The sequence below is a fragment of the Vigna umbellata genome, chromosome 8 (assembly GCF_029865625.1).
Source record: "Vigna umbellata cultivar VRB3 chromosome 8, Vumbellata_1.0, whole genome shotgun sequence".
In the NCBI taxonomy this organism is placed as follows: Eukaryota; Viridiplantae; Streptophyta; class Magnoliopsida; order Fabales; family Fabaceae; genus Vigna; species Vigna umbellata.
The window spans coordinates 40133760-40158832 of record NC_142172.1 but is presented as its reverse complement, the minus strand read 5'-3'; the positions used below and the strand labels follow the sequence as shown (position 1 = coordinate 40158832).

At 28.6% G+C, this 25073-nt stretch overlaps 1 protein-coding gene across 1 annotated transcript; it reads right to left on the bottom strand.

The window, feature by feature from the left end:
• Positions 1 to 3522: 3522 nt before the first annotated feature.
• Positions 3523 to 11620, bottom strand: LOC124838377 (embryogenesis-associated protein EMB8-like). The gene is made up of 13 exons (XM_047313968.2): positions 11184 to 11620; positions 11024 to 11085; positions 10661 to 10761; positions 8712 to 8801; positions 7911 to 8033; positions 6357 to 6434; positions 5649 to 5734; positions 5448 to 5496; positions 5005 to 5061; positions 4796 to 4926; positions 4620 to 4703; positions 4329 to 4398; positions 3523 to 4120 (listed from the first exon to the last, which is right to left on the bottom strand). Exons 1-13 carry the CDS (start codon positions 11522 to 11524, stop codon positions 3680 to 3682), a joined length of 1713 nt encoding a protein of 570 aa, XP_047169924.2. The 5' UTR covers positions 11525 to 11620; the 3' UTR covers positions 3523 to 3679.
• Positions 11621 to 25073: the final 13453 nt, after the last annotated feature.

The following is a 25073-nucleotide window of genomic DNA, read 5'->3' as shown; positions in this document are numbered from 1 at the left end:
TGAATGATTGGTAGGGTATATTATTTGGGATACACTGAATATATAATTAACGAATTATATTACATAAAAATATACTGCATTAATGGACATTTAATAGGTTGAACAATTACAAAGCCTATAAATGCAAGGTGAATGATTAGGTAAGATCATCTTATTCCAGAATCACATTGAGACCTTTTGACACCTATCTGAGTTGAGCGTGTGGTTCACATCAGAGAAGAAGGAGCATTTAGGAGAAGTATTGACATCAGACCCCATTCGACAGAAACAATATATATATTAAAATTAATTGAACTAGTTCATCATTTCATATTTCAAAATCATATATTTAATTTATCGTAATTTTTTTTTATTTTGTAAACATAAATTTCTCATAGGTTTATAAATAGCTAAATAAGATATATGCATTGGTGAGTTAATAATCAAGTATAAGTTCACGTATAGCAAAGTCAAATGCCAATATATATTAAAAGTGTATGTCTAAATTCTTTGAGTTTGCTGAATATTTTTGGTGCCCTTTCTGATTTAAGATTCTATTCCTTGATAAGAGTTCATTATTACTTTGTTGGCAATATCAAATGGCAATATCCTATAAATATGTTGAAGTGATTTTTGTTTTGTTTTTGAATAGATAGTAATGTTGTCAAAATGGATCACCCGGCTCGGTCTACTACGAGTTGGTCACTTAGTGAGTCAACCTAACTCGACTCATTTATTAGCGAGACAAAAAAATTCAAACTCGGCCATTCACCACGGATTGGTGGGTTAAACAGGTTGGCTAACTTAATTACAATTTTTTAAAATAAAAAAAATTATAAACTTTTTGTAATTCAAATCTAAATAAATTTTACTCCCAACATGATGTTAAACTCAAGAAAATTTAAAATAATAATAAAAAGTACAATACAATCCACGTATAATAAATTAGATGATATTTTCTAAGATTTCATAAGATAATAAATTAATAAAATAAAATAAAATAAAGTAGGTTGGTGAAACAACACGACTCACCACATATTTAACCTGGATGAACCGAATTTAAATAAACGGGATTAAAAATTGATCAGTAAAAAAAATACATTTTTTTTAAATCGAACTCGATCAGAACCGAATAATGACCATGACCGCGGATTGTAATTTTTTTGACAGCTCCTGTACATATACCTAACGGTCCTAAATGTTAGAAAAGGGTTAACAAGGTGGAAAGGCTTCGATATTTATTTTTAGTATTTTTGGGAAGTGTGACATTAATATGATCGATCTTGTTAGCAATACGAACCTACATCATGTCGATTTTAAAATGCATGAAGGTGTCGTTAAGGAGGTTAGGAGACCAGAGAAAGTTTTTGTGGAAGTGAAGACAGTCAAAAAGAAAAATTAATTAGGTGAGATAAGAAAAAATTTGTTAGCTTACATTGAGCAATTGGTTAGGAAACAAGAACATCAAGTTTTGTTTTTGTCAAATAAAAATGGAAGCTAGCTAAAGTTAAAGGATAAGATGAAAGAGGTTGTTATGTAAGGAATTCAGTGTGAGTTTTACGTTTGTTAGATATAACTAAAATGAGTAAATATATGGAGAAAAAATTCTAAATTTATTATTTTAAGATTTTGGATTAAAGTGGTACATTGATATTTTATATGGGTTTATGTATAAATTTATTAGCTTTAATGTCTCTCTTCAAAGAATCTAAAAGCAATGTTGATGACAATGCAACTATGATATAAAGTATGTGAAAAATCCTTTGATGATTTCTTACATCAAAACTTTTTTCTTAAGGAAAGTACATCTCATTGTAAAACAACGATCCAAAGAAAGAGTAGTTATTAAGAGAATCATGGTTAAAAAATATTTCCTCTCAAAATAATGTATTTCAACATGAAACTAAAAAATAAACCATATATTGTTAGGAATTCAAAGTTAATCGAAAATCCTAAGTTGAGTAATATGAGCATAGGAATAGAGATCCATTCATTTATTCTCTTAAAATTTTAAATTGAAGTAATGTTTTTATTCTTATCTGTATGTGTTTTATATAAAATGATATAATAATACTCATATTATGCATGTCCTTACATGATACACTTATTGACATACATATATTTGTATGATGTTGTTATCTAGTATAACTAATTGTGTATGATAATACTTAATGTGATATTATGGTTTCACTAATAATTACATAAATTAAAACATCAAGCAGTGAAAAATGAAAAAGAGACTTATACATCATACTATTTTTAAGTAGTCACACCCAACAATTTTTACATAAATAGTTGAGTATGATTTTTTTTTCTAACATAGTTTGAATGAATTAGGATTAATATTCAGTAAGACATACTTAATATAAATATCTTGAAAAACATCCAATAATATTTTCTATAATAACAAAAAGAATAAGCAGAGCTTAAATCTTTTTCTCGTAAAATATTCTTGTTTATTTATTTATTCTGTAAAGAAACCTTATGTTCTTTTTGTGTTGTGTGTATTATTGTAGCAAATGAAGGTATTAATTGTATATATTTTCCAGGCTAGTATAATATGTTTATAAGGGTGCATGCTCAAAATACAGTAGGATTCTATTATTGTTGAGTAAGTTTCTCCTCCCAAAGATTTTTTAAGAAATAAATAAATGGATTTTTCTAAAAAATAAAATTATCTTAAATAATGATGAAAAATATAATTTAGAAAACTGCTATGAAATTTCACTTATGTTTCAACTTTAATTTCATTGACTTTTAATATCAATTCTTAAACAATGTAATATTATTCAAAATATTGTTCACTTTAACATTGAATTTTTTTATAAAAAGAAAGATATATATTTAAATTACTTTTGGCCTCAACTCTTAAAAATATTACACTATTAGATGTTGAAAGAACTTCAATTTTTTAATATTTTTTTTCTCTTAAAAACCACTTTAAATAATTTTCTACACAAACGCTATGTACTATTCAATTCATAGACAACGTAAATCCCATTTAATGCCCCATATTATATTCAAGAAAGCTTAATAAAATAGTAAACTTATAAAATTATTACAGGACAAATTGTGTTTGATTTTGGTAAATTTATAAACTGGGCGTTTATTGGAGATAGAAATTAGGCAAACAAATAACAGTTTTAAAGCGACATATGTTCAAAAAAAAATTATCAAAATCTACTCAAGGCATACAGAAACACTACGAAATATGTATCCATAAAGGAGAACAAGTAAGATTAAAAGTGCATGAAAAAAATCAAGAAATAAAATGCATTCAGTTAAATAAAATAATTAAAAAATATATTTACAAGTTTCAGTTCTTATCATTATAATATACTAATATGATATTTATAGACAAAAAAAAAACTGTACTATTCATAATCAGTTTTAGTAATCTTCATCCGTGGATAGTTTTAATCTTTAATCATCAACTATGATGCTATAAGATTCTTCAAATATAAGATTCTTTATTCAACCCTGAATGTTAGAGATAACAATTATATCTATGCGTTTTCCGTTTATTTCAGGGTAGGATGCGAATGACAGGAAAAATAATAAATCACTGAAAGTGCGGATTAACTTCTCCACAGGCCTAGAAATGTAGATTTACCCTTATTGCAGGGGAATGAAATAGAAGTATATTACTTATTATACATCTACATAGATAAATACAACAATGGTAATGGCAAGTAAGCAATTATCTTCGGACCAATCCATTTGGTAAGATATTTCTTATCTTTTTCCCAAACACAATATATAGAGCCGAACCAACCAGTGGCCAACTAGTGGTAATAGCAATATAAACTAGCAACCAGATGGACCATTGATTTTGTCGAGATAACTGGCCTAGGTATATTTTGAATGATCTCATTATATTCGCTGCTGCATCCTGAGCACTACCTATTTGAGCAATGGCTGGCGAACCTACAGTCTTTGCATTAGTCTCAAGCTCATCTCGTTTAACTTCTTCTGGAATCATCTTTAGATCCTCATTATGTGTATCCTGCATTACCTGTATTTCTTCTGTATTCTCATTTTTTAGCTCGTTGTTCAATGCAGCCACCATTCCATCTTCGGTAACATTAACATAAGGGCCCCGATCAATTGATGTGCCCAATGGTGTGTTTGGTTTAGGAATCTGCAACAGAAATAGAAAAATAGCACTTTCAGCCACTAGAAATGCTCTGCTTAGCACTCCAAGTAAAAATTACTTGGTCTACCAAAATCCTAAGTTACATTTTCTAATTGAGATACCAAAACGTTTGAGACCATTACCCAACCAGAGAATGAATAAACATTCAATGGGAAAAACAAGTGACTAAAATCTACCGTTAGCACATAGTTACCTTCTTCTGTACATGCATAAAATCGCTGGTGTGTAGTTCACCAAGGAATTCATTAACGGCTCTTACCCACCTGCGAGAGGGAAACAAATTGCTCTTCATTTTCTTTATAACAAGAATTCAGTTGATGTCGTGAATATTGTAGTGCAACTTTAATCAACGAATGATATAGATGATATTAGAATGTTGCAGACAAAAAAATGTTGCAATGATCGAGGGACAGAAAACTACAAAAGTTGGCAAGATCATGTAAGAGAATGCTGAAGAATCAGATGAATAAAAATAATTAAGTACCACAGGCTAGATGCAGTTATCCCTTCGAAGAATGCCAGATGTCCTCCGTGCTTCACAGTAGCCAAGACAACATTTTTATTTGCCCTATCAAAATAGTGGAAGCAATAAATTGATGTTGAAGTAATGCAAGAAAAATCATATTAATCAGAACCTAGGAAAACATTAAAGCAGTGTACCTGCATTCATCCCAGGGAATGGCTTCCCTGGTACAGACTGGATCATCCAGAGCACTAATACAGAGAAGCGGAATCGAAACAGATTGGACATAATTAGAACTGCTGCAGCGTCTGTAGTACGTATCCACAGTCTAAGAAAACAAAATTAGTTTAGTTAACCAATGTGAATCAAAACGAAAGATAAGGCAAAATAATAGAGTACTACATACCTCATACTTCCCAACAATGCGGGTGGCATGATTATCAAAATCTCGAATGGAAATAGACTGCGAAGCACAAGATTGTATATGCACACATGATTGGATAAAATTTAAGAACTTACAAAAAACAATAAAATGAGGCACATAACACTTAAGAATGTTTACGTGAATAAACTAGTTGACCTCTAACATTAACTTCCATCATTCAATCATTTGAATAAACCCCTTCCATGTATCTCCCTTGTTTACTACTCCTACAAAGTACACACTAGTAACTTGCCTCGGTACCACAATAAATGGCTAATAAATCATTAAAATTGAGTGATTGGATTAAACACGCCTGCATCATACAAATTTTAAATAACTGCATTCTTTTTTCAGTTTTAATTAACTGCATGCCTTAGTTTTATGATTTGTAGTAGTAAATACGTATTATAGAGAGTAAAGGGCACCTTTTCTATCCCTTCCCAATTAGCAAGGCGAGAAAAATGAGGCTGGTGTCTGCAATGAATATTTGTAATGATATAAATATAAATTAAGTTACATTGTGAACTAGAGGAACTTCGTAGTTTTGCAACAACTCTTCGAATATGAAGAGCTCTATAGAAGAAAAATCAACATATTTAAATTCTACATGAAAGACAAAAACATACAATTTTGCATAACCTTGAAGTCCAATTGCAAGTGCTTTATCATAAAACTTCTGCACACGCCTACGGGTTATAAATCTATCTCCAATCTGCAAATAATAAAAAGGTGATCAATTTTTTTCTTAAGGTAAGTAACAAACAGAATAAAGAATACTTCAAACTTACAGTAATGTGGAATTGGTGCAAATTCAATAAAAATCCATTGATCACGTCATAAATTATATAAAACAAAAGCATTTTTTTACCAAAAAGCATACACACCTTGTACGCTGAAGTCCTAGTCATGGAAGCACAACAATGTTATATACAAAAAGGTCTAAACAACAATATGAAAAAAATCAGCTGAAGAACCAGTTCAAAATCAATGAAAAGTAGTTTGAGTCAATCATCCTTTTGACTTTTAATCAAAATATTTTACAGAAGAAATAAATTAACATATAAAAGGTCCACGAATGATGCACAATAATTAGCCTTTTATTATTGAGTTTATCTTGTAGGATACGTAATGTAACTATGTAAATTTAAAAGTCTAAGATAGTTTATTATGTACTATGTAACATTACATTCAAATTATATTTAGTTGTCATTTGGTTTAACAATGCATGAACCAACGATAATCAAGGTATGCTTTTGTTGGTTCAAGTACCAATATCGCTTTTAAAACACAGCTAAAAATAGACCCAACTTAATTTTTCAAATCAAAATACTAACCAAAAGGTCCCAAGGAGAACAAACAGCTACAGCTCCAGCTACAGGAATATTCTCCCCTTCCTCACCAAGATATTTTATCTGCAAACAATCTTCAAAATCAAACAGTGCAGTGAAGAAACTAAGTTCATTAAACGTGTAAGAATAAGTTACAAACTGTACGATTCCTAGTTTTGCTGTAGTTTGAAAAGCAGGCAGACCATGTGCCAATGGTTACAATATAAGTATTACAAAAATTTTAAGCATTAACACAGGAGTTGCAATTCATAAAGTTACGGAACCAGCGTGATGTTCTTAATCCTTTCACAAATATTTTTTTACAGTGGTTCTCTAGATGATTATTTATTTCTCACGTCTTAGAAACTGGTACATGTTTGGGTTCTCTAAAGTCACCTTCTATAGCAATAAGAGAATCCACAGTACATGGTTGCTTAAATGGATTGTTTAGCTCAATTTTGTGAGTCTTCAAATGCCAGATAGATTTAATCACTAGCCATTGAAATTCACTCCAATGGTAAGTTGTTCAATCTAATTTTGTGGATCCTACAATTGAATCTTTTTTGTCGTGATTTCTTTTGAAATCTGGGTTGTATTGTTTTAATTTGATTGAGTTTTGATCTTTTTAGTTTTCGTTGTACTTTCTGTTTTGTTTTGACAATATCTCTCTTTTGCAGCTTTTTTTTTGTCCAGAAAGTTGTAAGCAATGCTGCTTATACCAGCACCAGTGCTTGTGCAAGCAAGATAGCTCATACATTCATCACTAAAAAAATTTAAACAAAGGTGTTTAGCATAAACCAACCCCCTTAAGCACTCTCATTGGAGATGGTCTAACTCAACAGATATAATGAACCACATTAAGTTTGAACATTAAGTCCCACTAAGATTTACATATGAACAAGGAGACATTAATATGATAATATCTACCCCTGAGAATAGTTTTTTATCAAAGATTATGCTAAAGCAATACAAGAAATTAGGAAAAATTCATCATCTACGACAACGAGAAAGCATAGAGGTCAATAGGGTGGAAAATTATACCAATGACTGAACAATTTTTATCAAATATGATACTAACCAGTACGAGGAAGTGTGAAACCAGAAAGGAATCAGTTGTTCCTTTATAGTTGTCATAAATGGCACTTCAAGACGTATGTGATACAGAAATTTATAGCTTTAGATCATATGATGTGATTAATTAAATTAAATAATCAAGGTTCATTTGTTTATGCCTTTTCAAAAGAACACAAACTATTTAATTTTTAATGATGTGTAAGTAGAGCGCGAGACTAGGTGCAACAGTTCAATGGTTTAAAAATCCTAAGAAAAATCTCTCCACTTGCAGGGATAAGGCTACATACAACTATCCTCTCTAGACCTTATTTGATGGGATGGGAGGCTCCTGAACCTCCTATTATTTTAAATTCTTAGGGGAGAAAAGAAAAACCTCAGAAAGAAAAGTGTCTTTTTTCACAAAAAGTTAAAATAGACTATAGAAAAAGTTATACACATGACAAACGCATTGTTTCAACTTTAAACAATCTCAAGCAAAGAAATTACCAGAATATTAGCTCCAATGCTAGTGCCAACAACAAACAAAGGAGCTCTGGGGTTTTCTCTATGTAGATAACTAACCACTGTGCGTACATCCTCAGTCCATCCAGCATTGTAGAAACAATCAGACTGAAACGATTTTAATAAAAAACTGCATTTACTGGAGGAAACAATTAAACAAGAAAACTAATACACCACAGTCACCACAGTATTGAAATGAAAAATAATCCTAATATTCTGACAAAAAGTAATGAAAAAAGTAAGGACAGTTTTCAGTTGTTGGCTCTCCTATGTTTATTGTTCGTCCTTAGGATCAGTTTTGTTTGAAGTATTTTCAAATTTTCATTTCCACTTTTCCCTAACAATTACAAAATGTCATCTTATTTCCTGTGTAAAAGGAAATTGTTGTCTTCACCAATTTGGTAATACCAGAATTGTTAATAAAACCATTTTCTTGGACTAAACAGATACTTTAAAATCTTCGTAGTTACTGACTTACGGCTATTTAAGAGCTCTTTTTTCTGGACATGCAAATAGTTTGGCCGGTTTTCCCTACCTACTGAGCTTAATTAGCCAGCTTATTAACCTTAAATTTTAATAATGGTAGTAGGAAGCCAAGCTTAGATTAGAGATATATGACCAATCCAAGTCTTCATTAAGAACTATCAATAATTTTATATTGATTTAGATTCGTATGGGTCAGTACTAAGTACGATATATATAGCAAATAGTCTTCAAGTATATCGACAGTATTCAAGTTATATCTTGACATTGAATTAAAAACCTGCTAACTGCAGAAACACTAACCGTGATTGAAACACCTCCAAGTCCTCGGTGATTACTGATAACAACTTTCCATCCACACTTGGCTGTATGGTATGCAAGATGTTTGAGATACTACCAAGAAGGGGGAGGATAAACGGAAAACAAACTGTAAGGAGGCAATCTAATATAAAATGAAACTTCAAATCGACAAAAAGATGAAAATTATAAATTATAACTATTTTATAAGGGTATATATAAGCCAGAGTCTAGCATACTTCACGTCGAACAGAATAAATTAACAAATTATAATGATTGTGCGGGACACTTTCTCCATTTTGACAAATTAGTACTATTCAAGGAAGAAATGTTTTTAGCAATAACACCCCAGCATCAACCTAATATTGCTCCTGGAAGTCCAGTTGCACGTGGAAAAACTTAATGGCTGGCCAAGGCTTTTGTTGAGGATTTTAATGTGTGACATTATGTTGTGTGCGTTCTCAATATGTATTAGGCATGCATAAAAAAGGTAAAACATATATTCTGAATTTGTGAAAATTGAAAAACCTCAACCAAAAATTCAAATCAAAACATTCACCTCATAGCCTAAAAAAATTGAGGATTGAACTTGCAGACTGAATTGAGTATTGGACAACCAAGCATTTTTTCTCATAAGGTGGAGTAGCTACTTGAATCAAACAATGTCTTAAGGGTGCTCACAGGTATGGATACTCGTTAACCCAAACCGATCCAATCCAACTCAAATACTTTTAGGTTTGGGCATTTTTAGTGTTTTAGTCAAACTCAACCATCCTCAATCCCTCAATCGAACCCATTGTTCGTTGAGTCGGGTATTGGCTTTTTGATGTTGAAACCCATGAACCCAACCCAATCCATCTTTTACATAATATAATTTTAATTTTAATTTATTATTTGTATGCTTTATAAAAGATAAAGATTGAGGAAAATCACATATATTAAACATCATTTTCTTCCTTTCTTGTCCTAGTCTCCTTACCCAAACATTCCTTAGAGCATCTTGAGTGGATAACTCATTCATGGGTTCTTAAACTATCTTTTGTAAATCCTAGATTTTCCATGTCATATTTAAAAATTCTATTAGCATTTTACTCCAATTGTAAACTCAATATTCTCTATAATTTCTGGTTTTTGTAAAAAAAGGAATTTTTTTTTTATTTGTAAGAATTCATTATGGGAGACAAACAATTTTTATAGTGTCAAATTCCAACAACAAACGTCATGAAAAACAAGTTCCTAGCTTATGAACTTATGTTTACTCACTTTTGCATCAATTTTTTTAATTTAAGATTTGATTTAATTTATTTAGATGCACTATTCAATAAAAATACATTTAAAATATAATTATTGGAAAGTTATCAAAATGAATTAGTAAAAGAAAATTATTATTTTGTATACTGTAAAATCATTTTTATCTTTTGGATTCCTATTGACCCAATCCACTATAAATCTGGTTGGTTTAGTTTGAATTTGGGAGAGAAATGACACATGACGGTTGTTTGTTGAGCCTATTGTGTCACCGCTATCGAATTACTCATAAATATCAAATCTCACTTGAGATATATACGTCTCATAAATATCAAATCTCACACTTGAGATATATATGCCTTGTTGTAATGGAGTGTTAGAAATCCTAGATTGACCAGAGATAAAACAAATTTAAAATATCTAAATGGATGTAAATCTCACTTAACCTTAGGTTGAATTAAAGTTAAAGTTCACTGTCGTAATTAGTGTTGCCTACAGAACAATGATACTAAAACAGCACTACATAAACATAACTACCATCTACCAAGACATAAACTAGAAAGTTTACAAGCCCTGACCAAGCAGTCAATTAGCTGCTCACAGGGAAGGGACAGGTACGTGGTTGTTTCCAAATTCCAACTAAGTTATATAGTGAGGGAAGTAACAACAACATTAAGAATACGCGCAAACTGAAATTAAAGACTTACAGCGGATGAAGAGTCACTTGTTAGACCAGGAATTACTACAACAATGGGAGTGGATTCATCTTTACAAACAACACCCTCCACATGGATAGCGCCAGCAGAAACTGTGCCAAGACAGGACACATGAGCATGTATGATCAAACCCTGGAACTGTACATAACTGGTATCCAATTTAGTTGGAATCATATGGGATATACTTGGATATCATATTAGAATGTGTGTTTGAGAGTGGTTCCTTTTTTTTCGATAGACTCCTCTGGAAACATGTTTAATCCAAAATTTATTTGATCCTAAGAGTCAGTCACTAAGTATGCAGGCATTATGAAAAGAGAACTAAAAATAGGAAGATTCGATATACTGTAGTACCGTCGGAACTCATTAGCCAGTCCAAAGCAACGGTTCCACCATCAGGGGTAGTAAACAGTTGTCTGAAAGATAAGAGAGCATAATAAGCTGAATGGTTAAACGAAAGAATCCAATAACCCAATCACAGGCGCAGAATTGAAGAAAGAAGGGCGGAGAGGACCTTCGGTATTTGAAAAAGGGAGGCCGACCGAAGAAGTTGAGGAAGACGGTCTGGAGATGGGGACTGGAGAGCCAGGGCGTGGCGAGGTAGGAGCCGTGGAGAATCCTGCATTTGGAGACGACGGCGTCGTAGACATCGGAAGCGGGATGAAAGGTTAGGGCGACGGGGGAACCGGGGAAGAGGGAGAAGAGGTCTTGGAGGAAATGGAACTCGAGAAAACGGTAGAAAAGGACGATGAGAATGAGAGAGGCGAAGAGGAGGTAGTGGCATATTGGAATGAGAGAGAGCGCCCGAAAGAGGAGACGGTACGCGGATGAAGAAGAAGACCAATCCAAATCCATGGAAGAGGCGAACTAACCGAGGAACACCACCGATTATTCAATTGAAATTCCACAATGCTGGTTAGTTACTCCTTCTATTGATTAGATCAGAGGGCAGAGAGGGAGAGAGAAAGGAGAGTACCATACTGTAAGGAAGCGCGGCGCGTGAAATTAGCGACCATTCCTGAACCTCCACGTGACCCCATGCCGTGCATCGTACACGCCCTCGTTCACAAAATCCATAATTTCCACGTTTAATTTTATTTTTTTAACTTTTAATCATCTGTAGTTTTGATCTTTAAGTTTCTTTTTATGAAATTTTAATTTTTTAATCGTGACTGTACTTTAAGCATGGCGTAATGAGATAAAAGAAAAACGTATGATAATTTTATACTAACCATAGAGTAAAGATAGGTTTAATCATCTTGGAATCTCTATTTTTTACGATTTTCTCAAATAGGTAATGTTCTCGATTAGATTTTTTAAAGGAGGTGACACGTGTCAGTTTGTGGTTTTTTTAAATTTTTAATTATTTTTTATTTATTTTTAATTTTTTTAAAAAAATAAAATTTAAAAAAAAATGCCACATGTCAAAATGATATTGTGCCACGTGGCAATGACAGTGCGACATGGTACTCACAGTGCCATGTGTCATTGTCAGGCCACGTGTCATTGCATTAGTCTCAATTTGGTCCCTCAATTTAGTCTTAATTTTAAAAATTAAACAATTTCGTCCCTCCTCAAATTCAAACAAAATTTAAATTGTATATAAATTTTAACAAATATTTTTATTAAAATTAATATTTTTATATAAATTTCCAAAGGAATTAGCTCATTGAACAAATTATTAATGTGAAATTTCACTTTTTTTTAAATAAAAAATTGGAGAAAGTTTTGGTGAAAACAGTAATTAAAGGTGGTTTCTTCTTTCATGATTTTCTATGGAAACTTTCACTACGAAAATTCACACCAACATGTTATGTCACTCTTTTTTTTAAACCCTTATAGGTATATTTAAATAACATAATTAACATTTATATGATTAAGTAAATATATATATAGTTAAACTTAATCTTGTTAAAAATATTTGACAAAAATATCGATTTTAATAAAAATATTTGTTAAGATTTATATACAATTTAAATTTTGCTTGAATTTGAGGAGGGACAAAATTGTTTTAAAATTAAGACTAAATTAAGACAAAATAAAATACAGGGGTAAAATTGAGACACAATAAAAATACAGAGACCAAATTGAGACTAATAGAATGACACGTGGCCTGACAATGACACGTGACACTGTCAGTGTCATGTCACACTGTCATTGCTACGTGGCACAATATCAGTTTGACATGTGGCATTTTTAAAATTTTATTTTTAAAAATAATTAAAAAATTCAAAAACACCACAAACTGACACGTGTCACCTCCTTTAACGGTGTTAGTACGGACGGAACTAACGGCGAGGTCTAAATTGATTCAATTTTTCACAATAAAAGACCTAATCGAGAGCATTTATAATACGAAGATCTATTTGAGAAAATCCTACAGAAATAGGAATGTCCGAGATGATTAAACCGTAAAGATAATATAAATGAACGTAAAAAATTTAGGTATCTCAAATAATTATTACTCTAATCTTATAATCTTGTATCTAACATTAAAGAAGCGGAACTAATTGAGATTCCACAGTTATTCAATATATTTTTTTACTGCATATTAAATAAAGCTACAGATAATTAAAAAATAGAGAATTAAAATTGCATGCTACAGATAATTAAAAAATAGAGAATTAAAATTGCATGAGGGATGAAATTATGGATACTTAAGAGACTAAAATTGTGGGGGGAAATTAAGGAGAAAAATTGTAGATTTTATAAGATTGAGGCCAGCAAATAGTGGTTTCGTGTTCAAAATGGAGCTGTTCTTAATCCACTTCCATCTTCTATGATGAAATTCATGGGATCGTTGAAAACTCTAACTTCATTCTTGTCATAAATAAGCCACCAGTATCTACCTAGAGAAGAGTATACTCAGCTATATGAAATACGAAAAATCAAAGCAAGCTTTTTGTGTACATCCGAATTATTATCATTTTGAAGTTTTATCTTTCACATCTTTAAAAACCATCTTAAAAGATGGAAGAACAAAAAAATATATAAACTATTTTAGCTCTGGACTCTTATAAGACTATTGACATAATAGAACACTTTGGAAAATAAAAAGAAGTTTGAAATTAAAGCATTGCAATGATGGAGATTAAGTTTAGGTATGATATTAATTTCATGGTGCTTAGGTTTAGGTTTGATTATTGATAGATGTATTGTATGGTGATATAATCAAGTACCAAATTTTTGGGAGTATTATTTCCTTTTGTTTATTTTTTTTAAGCTCTGATAATTTTGAAGACTGCCATGTATAGCACATTCATCAAATCAAAATGCATTATGACTATTTGTTTGTTTTCTTTTCAGATAATTATCTAATTAAAGTTTGTTGGGATAAACTTAAATTTTAGGGATTCATTAAAATTTTGATAGAGATAAAATAGATATAGGTAGTTTTGATTTTCCTTTTATTTACGAAAGTATTATTTTATTTTATTAATATAAGATAGAGATAAATTAGGTAAATTTTATTTTAAGTTAGTTGATATTCTATTGTTAGTTTTATTTATTTGTACTTGGCCCCCCTATTTGCACCTATTTAAAGGTTGTCGAGGTTCAATGAAAAATAACCCCAGTGAATTGAAGAATATTATTATTTATGTGGGTCACGTTTTTCCCAACAAAGCCGATGATTTCTCTTTGTGACTGGCTCAGACGAGTATAATGATCTCTATACCAAAAGTCTTCCTGGCAAAGGGTATCCAGGTAAGACAGCGGTTGGAAAGGGCTACTCGTAGTTGGGGTTTGTTGGGAATGCTTCCGCTGGAAGGAGAATTTGAAAATTTGAAGGAGAAAGTGGTAGATCAACTCGGCAGAAATGGAGAGTCGTTGCCTGCCAGTCGAGTTGTGGAGAAGAGTTTGAAATCATTGATAGATGATTTCGAGAGTTTTGTGTGCGTCGTCGAGGAGTCGAAAGACCTATCAAAGCTCATGGTTGAAGACTTTGATCAGGTTCTGGAGGCGTACCAGCAGCGGAGATTTTAGCCATTAGTTCAAGTGCTTCAGGAAAAGTTTCACCTGAAGGGGAGCCTATTGAAGGAAGGAAGTGTTGGGAAAAAACGTGACTCACATAAATAATAATACTCTTCAATTCACTGGGGTTATTTTTCATTGAACCTTGGAAACCTTTAAATAGGTGTAAATAGGGTCTTAGGCCAAGTACAAATAATAAAAGCTAACAATAGAATATCAACTAACTTAAAATAAAATCTACCCACGAGACTCATACCATGCTCATATTCCTCAACTCATATTATACCATTACAAAATCTCCCCATAACACTCATATCATGTTCAGATGCATAAATTCAAATCCAATATAATAAAATACAATCATCACAAAAATCATACAAAATGAATATATCACAAAATAAATTAACAATACTAAATATCACCATAAATGGTCACCGGAGAAGAATCAAATGTTTGACGAATCAAACTCACCATAAACGTCAGTACATATGACTAGTCACAACTTACTGGATTTGACCAGGGCTGCTCTATGATCAGGGATGTACTAACTTCGGTTTTTAAGATTCCTCTATCCTACCATCACAATTATAACCTTAATATAAACGATATGGGGAACTAAGGAGTTGAATCTGGCATAGCCGGTTAGACATCTTCTTATCCTTCCAGAAAGATGAATCCATCATATATTTTATATCAATTGAGTATATTGCATAATAGTTTAACCGTACTTAATCTGTTCAATAGGATTTAAGTTAAAAACCTATCGAGTAGACTTCCAGGAAAGAGAGGTGTGTCACCATGGACAACTTAAGTACTAAGTCTTTCCTTAGCTAAAGTGTTTCTCAACTAGTTTTTAACAAATTTCTTATTTACAGATTCAAAACAACAACATATAATATTAACACAGAAATTAAATATAGATAGATATACACCAAGCACATATGTTTTTCATTAACAATATTCACACAGAATTTAAAGACATGAATAGTAATAAAACAATACTAAATCATAATATAAAAGCTTAGAAAGGTTAGTTCTCCTACCTCTATTCCAGACTTAATCTATTGCTCACAATTTGTTTTTTCGAAAACCTTCCAGAACCTCTACTCTTCTTACAACTAAAAATTTCTTCCTAACTCTTTCTTCTCTATTTCTCAAGATTTCTCACTTGATTCTTTCTCTCTTTGTGCAGAATAACCTCCACTCTCATGGCTATTTATAGTCAAAAAATTTTACTATTTAACAATTTTTTAATATTATTTTATTATATTAATATTTTAATCATCACTTGACATATCTGATCCCTGTATAATGACTTCAAACGTGGAGTGCTTATCCACTATCACTATTTTATTTTTTTTTAAACAAAAAGGTAGAAAAGAGTTTGAACCCATGTTCTTGAAATCACTACAATTTTGTACCATTTAAGTTATCAAAATTTTTTATTTAACTTTCCACATTTTACTTTTACATAAACTCATTAATTATATTTTCCATTCACAAAAAAAATTTATTACTACTAGTAATAAAAGTGTTACTATTAAAGTAAATATTTTTCATGGGTCTTACAAAATAAATAAATAATATATATATATATATAATATGAGATTCTTCCTTTTAATGTCTACATTTATTTCAAAAATTTATCTTTAAATAAAAGTTTACTTTTAAATAATTAAAATAAATATTTTATCAATTTTACCACTTCTCTAAATTTATTCTTCTGTTTTTAATTTAATGTTTTTTAACTTAACTATTTTTTAATTATAAAATTACTTATAAAATAAACAAAAACTATTTATCATAAAATTATTAAAATTATTTATATTTAATTTCTTAATTGTAATAATAATAATAATAACAATTTTATTATCTTTTATTCTCATGAACACACATGCACACAGCGTATCCGTCTTCACTGATAAAATATAAAGTAAATTCCCGTTAGGACTTTTTAGTTTTAAAGTTATATTATTATTAATTTTAAAGCATGATTTTAGCTTTAAAACTAGTTGTTTAGATACCAATATTGAAAATCGTTTTAATTCTTTAAACATATTGTTAAATAGTTAAAAGTAGTTTTAAAAAATATTTTAATTTCTCAAATTTAACATTTATAAAATTAGAGATATTTTTATAAATTTGAGAGACGAATTTTTCTTTTAAAAAAATTAACTCAGTCCTAAAATTAAAAAAAAAATCTTTTTAATATCATGATATATATTCTTGTACTTTTTTATCGAGTAAATGCTTAAACATTTGAATATAAATTTTGAACATACATAAAATTAGAATAATAAAAAATATATCAACATATAAGAGATAATAATAAAATAAATCATAAATTAAAATTTAATTGAAGTAGTTTATAAATTGGAAGTTATTATAACTTTCAAACAGTAAGTAAACACTTTTATGTTAATTAAAGAAATGTAATACTTAATTTATGATTTTACCAGAATACAATTTTAGACTTGGATATTAAAGTCTTTGAATACAAATAAAGGTCAGAATTCATAATTACCAGAATACAACATTTGTAGTAAACACGTTGTAGGACTTTTGAAAAACTATAGAAAAAGGCACTCGCCTTTTGTTAAGCACGTGTTCCAATATTTTGAAATATTAAAATTTTACAGATGAAACTGAAAATAATTCCATAATCATAATGTATCCAAACTAAAAAGAAAAAATCAAAATAGCAAAAAGACAAATGAGAGGAAGAAAATTACGAAATGAAAGTACATAATTATGTTTTATGTTTGTCTTTGGTAGTTTGAAGACTCATTTTGAACTATTAAGTAAACATAAACTAAATTAACTTTTTATTCATTCATTCGGCTTTAATAATTAGATTTTTCCTATTACATTTTGATAAATAATTTTGTTTACTATTTAAAAATTTAAATATAAGTGGTTGATCTTGATTAATAATTTTAATAACTAAAATAATATTTTAAAAGTAAGCATAATTTTAATATTTAATCTTCATTAAAAATTCATAATTTATATACTATAAGGTGGGTTGATAAACTTTTTTCTTTCTTTGGAAAAAATATATTATTTTGTTGTAAATTTAAGTGTAAGATGAGAAAATTCAACACTTATAAAAGGAAAACTATAAATTCATAGTTTTGAGATTTTGAATTTAAATTAATGTTAATTTTTTTTTACGTAAATTTAATTTATAAAAAAATTAATTTGTGTATAACATAGGTAAAAAATCATATTTATCGTATAACTTTTTTTCTTACATGTTATAATAAATAAGAAATAAAAATATTATTTTAATATTTTGGATTAAAAGTTATTTGGAGTTTCTTATGTCAATTTCATTAGTATCTAATTGAATCTGTATGGTGAATCCATCACATTTCTAAATCATATATGTTCTAAAAAAATGTCTAAAGTTGTAAGTTTGACGATAAATTAAAAAAAAAAACTCATATCATTTTCTTTTAGTCCGCTGCTTGAAACGGAAGAAAGTAATTAAGTGTCAATCTTAATTATTTTATTTATTTAGGTAACGATTTAAAATTTTCTATAATCTTTATCGTGCATATAGTTATAATCTGTTTTCAAGAAGGATAATATTTATCTATCATTGTTGTTTTAAAAATTAAATCAACTTAAGAATCCACAATATAAGTTTATTTTAGCCTAATAGGGTAGTCGAGCTGGAGATAAATCAAGAAGTAAAATTCAATTTACTTTTTAAAGTTTTGCTCACTTGAATGAATTTAAAGGAGAGTGATTGAATGGATTTGACAAGATTTGAAAGTAAATTTTTTGTTGTTTATTTGAGTGGATTTTGGAAGTAATTAAGAGTGGATTTGAAAGTAAAGTTTGTGATAACTAGTGTAAAATTTTATTGATGTGACAAATTAAAAAAATTTACTTTCAAATTCACTCTCACTTATCTCTAAAATCGACTGAAATAAACAAAAAAAAAATTACTTTCAAATTCTCTCAAATCTATTCAATCATTCTCTCTTAAATTCATTCAAGAAAATAAAAGCTAAAAGGTAACAACCAACCTAACTAAGTTTACTATTTTTTGGATTTTAAAGTCAAATAAGATACAGGAAACTTAAGTGCGAACTCAAAATTTCAACATAAACCAAACCACACTGAATTGTCTTGTTATATTTCAAACACCAATTTTGACCCGTTATTGTCACTCACTTTCTGTATTCTTCCTCCACCCCAAACAACTAATAAATCATCCTTCTTTTTTCTACTCTTCACATTAACCATTGTTGGGTAGGATCTATCTAGAACCATTTTACATTCAATTAATGTATTACAAAAGTATAAAAATAAATTAAATTAAAAAGTTTGATTTATACATAACTTGTAAATCATTTAATACTTAATAAAAATATTAAATATTGAATATAACTTATGTAATTATAATTTATTTATTTATTATTATTATTAATATTGAATCCAATAATAATGTACTTTGACAGTCTCACATCGACTAGAAATAAAACTAAATTCGGTTAAGTGGAATTGAATTAAATTTAAAAATGACTTCTTAACAATCACTTTCTAACAGTGCGAAGTACTTTTTAATAATAATGTGTTATTTTAACATTTAAGTTTTTATAATATCATATTTTCTTTATTTTAACATTTATTTTTTATAAAAATATTTAATAAATGTTAAAATGATTATGAGCATGAATAAAAATTTAAACTCATCAAATATTAAAAACATATATTTATATAACTTTTATTTTTGAAAAAAAAAGTAACAAATTCGCCTCATCCGTTATCCCTCAAAATTAAATTAATTACAGCAATGAATTAAACTACGTAAAGTCAAACATCTTCTTGCTTAGACTCACATATCAAATCTCTAATAGACTGCAGAGTATTTAGATTCAATGGTCAAACTTGTATTAATATATATGTGATTACACGACAACGTTAAACTTTAATTATATTAAAATGTTTAATGTACACCTGGTAATAAACCCAATAACACTACATATGTATTATGAAATGACGAAAATTTTCCTTTTTTCTAAAATTATCAGAAAAAATAGTATTAGTATTTTAATTATAACAAAATATGTATATCAAAGTTATTTAAAAAAATTACACATAATTAGTTTTATCACAAGTACAAAACATGTGCAATTTGTAATCAGAAAATCATTTTTGTCAATATTATTCACAACTTTGATTAGCATACTTGAGCTAATTTATGAATCACTCTTTAAAACACGATCCTAATTCAGACTGCAATTATCATTAAAGTTTGCAAAACTATTTTTTGATTGAATTAGGACTAGGTCATCTTTTTTTCTTTTTTTTTTCTAGACTGTGAGTGATTCACGTAATTGATTGAGTCAAATTCACTTGAACAACATCATCATTCCCTTTATTTAACTCTTCAGCAATGTCACGGATACCATTTTTTTTTCCAAAGTGAGAATAAGCTATGAAGAAGTAGTGTTGATGTATATCTTAAAGACGGCTTTATGTAATAATCGTAAAAAACAAGAATCAAAATATTATAAACTTATCATAAATAAAAAGTATATAAAATGTTCATTTGAGACAAAAAAAAATTATAGTTTTTCAGTTGGTACATTTTAGCAATGTATACCGGGTTTTAGTAGACAAAAATATCCTTATATACCATGGATTCTAAGTTTTAAGGTTAAGGGTATTTTAATAATTTTCATTCTCAAAACTAAAAAAAAAAAAGAAACCCCACAAACCCTTACTCACCTCTATCATTCCTCTCAACCCTTTCTCTTTCATCTTTCTCACTCCAATCTTTTATCTGTCATCCCTACTGTAGCCTCAATTGAAGTTTTGATCTTATAATTTTTGTCTTATATAATTTTATCCAATTTTCACAAGCATAAAGGAATTGGTAATTGACCTGGAAAAAATCAGAAATACTTGTTGTTAAATAATTTCTTACAAAAAATGATTTTATAATGAGTTTTTATTTTATAATTTTTGTCTTATCTAATTTTCACAAACATAATGACATCAAAGGAATTGGTAATTGGCCTGGAAAAAATCAGAAACACTTGTTAAACAATTTCTTACAAAAAATGACTTTATAATGAGTTTTCATTTTATAATTTTTGTCGTTTATAATTTTATCTAATTTTCACAAGCATAATGACATCCGAAAGAATTGGTAATTGGCCTGGAGGGTTGAAGATGATGAAATTAGAGAAATTAGTGAAGATGGTGAAATTGAAGAGATCTTGAATGAACCTTTATCTGAAGGTGAATATGTCAATTGACTCAACTCTTTACAAAGACAAATTGTTTAAAGGCAAGTGTTTTTGATTTTTTCAATTGGGACTACAGTAGGAATGACAGAGAAAAGGTTGGAGTGAGAGAGATGAAAGAGAAAGGATTGAGAGGAATGATAGAGGTGAGTAAGGGTTTGTGGGGTTTCTTTTTTTTTTTTTAAGTTTTGAGAATGAAAATTATTAAAATACCCTTAACCTTAAAACTTAGAATCGATGATATATAAGGGTATTTTTGTCTACTAAAATCCGGTACACATTGCTAAAATGTACCAACTGAAAAACAGGCGTACACGCGTTAGCAAACCCCATATATATATATATATATATATATATATATATATATATATATATATATATATATATATATTCATTCCACACAATATAAGTTAATGTTTTACTTAATCAAACTAATACATAGAAGAAGACAAAATTAAAACGATGATTTTGTTACGTAATCCAAAATCCTGTTTGTTTTTTTGCTATATATATCAATGTTGTAAGAGAAATCTATGAAAGGAAATTTCTTTTACCAAGGTCTTTGCATCTTGATTTTGATTTGTTTAACGAGTTTTATATACACAAAACTCCATTTACACAATTGTTTGAATTCAAGTATACCCTTCAAAGAAGAAATACATTCTAGAATGGTAAAATCATTATTAAGGATAGAGTTGAAGTAAATAGAGGAAAAGAAGAAAAAAATGAAAAAAAAACAAATGTGAAAAATAACATGGAAAATTTGTTTATTTAAAAAGAGAAATGATGATTTTTTTATTATAATATAATCTTATTATTTTATTAATTCATTACCTTGAAAAGAGTTAAAAAAAAAAAACAATGCAAAACTCACATTTGATCAGGTTTAACAAAAAAAATATAGCTAAAATACAAAACATAAATTATTATAGTTTATTTGTTCCAACTTCTCAGCCTTTCAATTGTGTTATTATTAATCTTTTTCCATCCAACCAAATCATCTAATTTTTTCTTCTTTATATATCTTTCTTTGCTTACTCTAATTAAAATGTCATTCTAGAAGTTATTCATTGGTTGTTGTGGATATAAAATAACATCAGCAAATTATTCTAATTAATTTCTGAGGTTATTTTCTTCTTCAACGCATATTGGTCAAACACTTCTGTGGTCATAATAATAGTGTTTTTAGTCACCTTCTTTGTTGTCACGTTCTGTACTGATATGAAAGAAAATTTGGGTTGAAAGATTCATAAAAATGTACGAACTACGAATGGTTTTCTTTATAATAGTAATCTCCTTCAATAACTAGGCTCTCTCGTCAAAATAAACATCCACTGTATAGTAATATACTATTTTTTTGCTAGGGGTAAAATAAATGAAATTTAACTTAATTTTCTAATCGTACGGCGGTATTATTCGATTATATAATACCTTATTTTAGTCTTAAAGACATTTTAGTTGTTACAAAATTCTAAAAATTACTTTCCAAGTTATTGAAAAAATGCCGTCGTTTCATTTTTGTTAACTGCATTAATATTGTTACCTATGTAACAAATTAGTTAGACTTTAAGAGATTCATTTGAATAATGAATCCAGGAATACAATGTTTCAGTTTTTCGGATTAAGGTTATATATCTTTTAGTTATATAATTAATATACAATAGGCTTAATACCCTATTTTGTCTCCAGTTTCGCTCAAAAATGTTAAATTAGTCCATCGTTTAAAAAATGCGTCAATTACGTCCTCACTTAATAAAATTTGCATCAATGAAATCCCTTCCGTTAAATCCGTACAAACGGCGTTACTTAATAAAAGAGAAAAATAATTAACGTCGTTTGTACGGATTTAACGGAAGGGATTTCATTGATGCAAATTTTATTAAGTGAGGACGTAATTGACGCATTTTTTAAAGGATGGACTAATTTGACATTTTCGAGCGAACTGAGGACAAAATAGGGTATTAAGCCTATACAATAAATATAAATTACTTATTTTTTTTAGTTTAAATTTGTATTTATAATTTTCGAAATAAATTTTGGATTAACGAAAGTATAATCTTCTTGATTCAATTACTTTTAATCTTGTTTTAGTTTAAGATGATGATTATTGGTGTTAATCTCATATTGAAGTACCTGTTTGATTGATAAAAAAAAAAGTCGTAATGACGTGAATATAACCGTATAACATTAAGTACACGTATAAATAATTAAAAGCCTTTTATGAAATTCATAAACTTTTCTTTTGAAAAAATTCATTTATTGAAAAATTAAAAGATTTTTTTTAAAGAGTTTTAATGTAATTTACTTAAATAATCAATGTAGTTAATTATAGTATATTATTATGTTTTTAATTCTTGATACCAAGAAAACATTTTGTAAAAGTATAATCAATAAATAGTGAATTATTTGTTATGATTGTAAAAAGAAAATATTTTTTTATCAAGATAGTCAAATATGATTTAAGATAATGAATAATAAATTATATGTGAACCAACTGAAATATAATTTTACGATCTATTATAAACTTAAACTTAATTAATGTCATCTTTACTGTTGATTCATGCTTTATGTTTTTACCATTCAGCAATAAATAATGAAGCAATCAATAAGAGATGCATAATAAAAAAAGATCATCTCATTATACTTGTCAACATATTTTATTATTTTATGTACTAATAGTAAGTTAGTGACGGTTTATGTGCCACTTAAGAAGCAATTCTAACAATGTTAAAAAAACGGAACTATGTTTTTATTTTAAAATAGTTAGAGGGCAACATTTTCAATGCTAAAAAGAGTGTCTCAAATTGACATATTAAAAGGTATTTATTTTAAAAAAAATAAATTTCAAAATACTTTTTTTAAATTAAATAAAATATTGATGACGATATCATTATTTTAAAATTTATTTCCATCGATAAATAGAGAACTCGATAAATTGACCCATGATTAAATTATTTTTCGTGTTTGATTCCCACAAAAAAACTTGAAAACCTGATAGAGATCTTCACCGATTGCTTCTTTCATAACTATCAAATGATCACTTCTTTTTTAATTACCGAACGATAGAAAGTAAGAACATGCCAAACGATCGCTATAGGTGAAGATCTCTATCAAAAGCTAAATAAAACAAAAGCTGACCAGAGAAAAACACAGTCTCATAATGTTCAAACTCTTCCCTAATACTTTTCTGTTTTCTATGTAGTAGTCTCATTCATACCCAAATAACTTAAACTCCATATCTTGACATTTTACCATAAAAATTTATGCAATTTTTTCTTCAATGCATTGTTCTTAATCCAGTCTTCAATTTATCATTTCATTTTATTTCTCATTTTCAAAGTATAATCATCTTGATCTTTGAATAGTCAAAGTTTCACATAGAAGTATAGGAAACTGAACATATTTTTATTAAAAAGGTAAATTGAGAATTATTGTGTAAATAGATAAATTTCTTCTCAAACATTTACTCGGCAAAATTTTGATTATTAAAAAAATAGTAAGAAAGAGTTTTTATATAACAGTTTATAAGTTTAATTCATATCTACACAATTAATTTATAAAATAAGATTTCTAACACATATTACATAAAAAATATATAATTTCAAATATAGAACTAGACAATAATTTTATAAAAATTTTATTAAAATAATTTTAAATTTATAGTATTAGATATTATGTTAAAAATAAATAAATTTTAAGTTTAACTCAACTTTATAAAATTAATTTATGAAATAAAAATTTCTTGTTGATGTAAAATCATATATATATATATATATATATATATATATATATATATATATATATAAACTAATTTTGATTTAATAAAAAAATAGTATAATTATTTTGCTGTTTGAATATAAAGAAATTGAAATAAATCTCTCACCACAAGACTTGCTTATGCCGACACAACACAAAAATATTAAACCAAATACAAGGAAAAAATCCCAAATGTAAAGCCTTCCATCTACGATCACAAACAGCTATAAAAAGAGCACACCGAAGAGCAATTAAGCAGGCAAATTGTAACCAAACAAGAAACCAAAGAACATTAGAGTTAAGTTAAGAGTCAAGAATGGGGGAATCCAGTGTTGTTAGCACAACTTGTCCTAAAAAATGTGATGAGGATGCTCGTGTATCTGCAATGTTGCTTAGTACATGGAAAAGAA